The 3,666-nt window shown below is 44.5% G+C and overlaps 1 protein-coding gene across 1 annotated transcript in view; it reads left to right on the top strand.

Moving 5' to 3' along the window:
• arap3 (ArfGAP with RhoGAP domain, ankyrin repeat and PH domain 3) overlaps nt 1-1,555 on the top strand; it is a 64,978-nt gene extending 63,423 nt beyond the window's left edge. The window contains 2 exon segments of the mRNA XM_080415687.1: nt 1-63; nt 853-1,555. The exon segment at nt 1-63 is cut by the window's left edge and continues 310 nt beyond it. Coding sequence (XP_080271813.1) covers nt 1-63; nt 853-1,079 — 290 coding nt within the window. The 3' untranslated portion in view covers nt 1,080-1,555.
• Nucleotides 1,556-3,666: the final 2,111 nt, after the last annotated feature.

The following is a 3,666-nucleotide window of genomic DNA, read 5'->3' as shown; positions in this document are numbered from 1 at the left end:
ACCCTCCGGCCCACAGAGCCCTGAGAGGAGGGTCTCTGTCTCTGGACACCCTGGGCCCTGGAGGTAGGCCTGGCACTGGTATTTACATCATCGTTTTGTGACGTGTAAGCTTGTAGATCAGCCATTTCTGCAATGTTTCTTTGTATATTTAAAGGTAGGGTCAGTGATATTGTTTGTTAAAATAAGGCCTAGGGCTACACCGTGTACAGATCGTTTTTTAAACGCAGAACTGAGATTGAGATTTTTGTAAATGTGAAAAAAGGGAAGATTTACCCAAACATCCAATTGAGTGGACCTGTGTAGACGACGTGTAAACCGGAGATTTTGCTCATTCGCGCAGGGTCATTATAATAATAAATGATGATATACATCCAATTTATATAGCCAAGTCACTTTACAAAAACAGAACAAACAAAACTTCAGAAACACAAAACACAATTTTACGAAGAAAAAAAAACGAAATAAAAGGCTAAAAACTAAGCAATCAGTGTGATTGATGGATTAAAAGATTAGTAAAAAACAGTACAGGCTTTTGAAGTAATAAGTTAACCAGGTAGTGGATGGGAGTCTAAATCTTCGAAAAATGATATCTCCTGGTGCTGTGAAGGAGAGAAAAAAAAACATAACCGTTTTTGGCACTCATGGTTGGATTATGAAAAACGGCCCGGGACGTTTTTGGCACTCAATGTGTTAAAAGGCTAAAAACTAAGCAAACTAAAGCATTAAAATTAAAAGGCAAAAAGGGGATTAGAATTAGGTGGGGAATGTGAGCCACAATTTTTCATTACGAACCCTAAAAGGCAAACGGAAATGTAATTCTCATTCATATGTTCCAATGTTCAACGGTGACAGCGCTACCTGGAGGTTCTCCCCTGGTTCCTGGAGGCTCTTCTGACACGGAACCAGGATCTCCTGAGTCCCCCAGCGGCCCGCAGTTCCCACCTGCTCCCAGGAGGTGGCAGCATCAGGCAGCGTGCTGCACACCCTCCCAGGAGCTGCTGCTACAGGAACTGTCCTCAGTTTTCACCAAGAAGACACAGGAGACACAGGAAGAGGACCAGAGACATTATGACGTATAGACGGAGACACAGGAAGAGGACCAGAGACATTACGACGTCTAGACGGAGACACAGGAAGAGGACCAGAGACATTATGACGTCTAGACGGAGACACAGGAAGAGGACCAGAGACATTATGACGTCTAGACGGAGACACAGGAAGAGGACCAGAGACATTATGACGTCTAGACGGAGACACAGGAAGAGGACCAGAGACATTATGACGTCTAGACGGAGACACAGGAAGAGGACCAGAGACATTATGACGTCTAGACGGAGACACAGGAAGAGGACCAGAGACATTACGATGTGTGACTTATCTCTCTGCCTTATCTCTCTTATCATGTCTGTCTCACTGTGACTGAACTCCACACTGAGGCGTGGCAAAGAGACAGGCCTCCATTGGACGTTGGTTTATTTTTGGTATATTTCCCAAACAGGCTCAATGCACAGCAACCATACTGTAGTCTCACGTGGCCAGACTGTTGCCTCCCACAATGTTTGAGGTAACTCTGAGAGTGTACAGTACAAATGGAACCAAATGGACCCGTACGGGTCCATTTGGTTCCATTTGTGTACTGTACACTCTCAGAGTTACACACCCGTAAGGGTCCATCATGAACCCCCTCAAGGACCCATGAGGGTCCCTGGACCACACTTTGAGACCCACTGGTGTAGCAGAGTGTTTCCAGTGAGTCAACACCCTGACTCTGTTTGACCAGAATGGAACAGAGCCTTCATTAGTATCATTGGTAACAAGCTGTGAAGGAAAGTAAGGAAGAGGCCCAATGTCTTTACAGTATGGTTGCCGTGCATAGAGCCTGTTTGGTTCCTAAATGGTCCAGCTGTGACAAACATACATTATTATAACAATATACTCAACTATAGAAAACTTTATGAATTTGTTTTATTTTTCATAAATAAAAAACATCACATGGATGCACCTGGGACGTCTCATCAGTGTTGTAGCCTGGGGTCGACGGGTGTTTGGGGTCTCGCAACAACATACACCCTCGCCCAGGTGACCCAGCCGGGGTTGATCAAGCCCCCGACTTACGTCCCAGTAGCTACTGTACCCACGGTCAGTCCTCTTTGGTAAAGACAGGGCCACTCAGTCCGCTTCTCCGGAACTACTCTGCCGGAACTCGGGGGAGGCTCTGGCACGTGGAGGGACTATAGGCTCTGTGGATGGCCTCCTGGCCAGGCTCCTCCTTCGTCTCACCAGGTCCAGGACCTGAGCGTTGCACCAGACTCCCCCCCGCTCCAAACATTTCACTCCCGCGTGATGGTGTCTTGGGCCGTGGTGGTACTGCAGGCTCCACTTGCGGCTTTCCTGAAAGGCGCTCCTTAAAGGTTCTATGACATTCATTTTAACTTTTTTTATTTTTTATGTTTTTGGGGGGGTTTTATGACCTCAATTACACCCAAAAAATCTGAACTTTGAACATTCAGTGGATTTTCTGTGGTCTGGGGTTTTCTGAAAAATGAGGCTGAAAAGTAATCTGAGCTTGGCCCTTCGGCAGTGAGGTCACAGTCGATTAATCCCACCCACTCTCCTCCTCGCCCCTCCCCTCCCCTATCCTTTCCTTTGGGGGGGGCGGAGCAGAGGCGATGATTGACAGGCAAAATCCCTCACCAGCGACACCCGCAGGCAAAGATTTATTTTTTCATTGCAGTTGAAAAGGCTTTAGAAATGTGAGAGAAAAACACCTGCCATGGATCAATGGAGTGGAATTTTTTTGTTAAAACTTTCTATACACGTTTGAAGGACCATGACAAAGACTTTTAATGTGTGGTAAAACTGAACGTCATGAAACCTTTAAAGGCCTCACCGTGGCTTTGTTGGGCTTCTTCCTCACGGAAGACTATTTACTTTGTTAGTATGTTGTTCACACTCCCAAACACAGAGGCAAATTGTATACACTGGAAAATGTAAATCTATATTTAAAACCACTTTCCACCCAGCGTCCCTATTTGTGGGCGTGTCATTATAGGCCAACATTTCATATTTAAAATGTTCAAAAATAGCAGATCTTATACAAGCTATTTTAGCTTTTTTTTGTGAAAGTATGTAATAGAGCTGAGTGGTTAAAGTTGAACACAGGTGTGTCTTGGGCACAAAACGACTGGTGTAGAGACAGAGATGTACCACTGATGTCAGACACAAACCTTGTGTCTCCACATTTTAACTTATATGATTTTTTTCTTGGTGAATTAATGACCTACTTCACTATACAAGAGTGTTGAGCAAAACTAGTGAAAAATGAAGCCAATCTACAAGCTCACAACACAACACATCACTGTGTGTTGTGAGTTTGTAGATCTGCTATTTATGCTTTTTTTATGTTTAAAGTGCTTGAGTCTGTCTGTATAAATATTGAACCAATGAAAAGTATTAACAGGAGCTTATGACTAAATAACTACACTGGACCCTTTGGAACACAGCTTATTGTCCCCTTTTCTTGGAAAATAACGGTTTTGGACAGACAAGGTTTGTGCCGGACAGAGACCATATGAGACATGTCCACACTGGACAGAGACCATATGAGACATGTCCACACTGGACAGAGGTATTGGGGACATGGCACTGTCTCATCCTAACTCTTTA

The sequence above is a fragment of the Gymnoscopelus braueri genome (assembly GCF_963280865.1).
Source record: "Gymnoscopelus braueri genome assembly, chromosome: 20".
Lineage (NCBI taxonomy): Eukaryota > Metazoa > Chordata > Actinopteri > Myctophiformes > Myctophidae > Gymnoscopelus > Gymnoscopelus braueri.
This window is presented reverse-complemented; position numbering and strand designations above follow the sequence as displayed.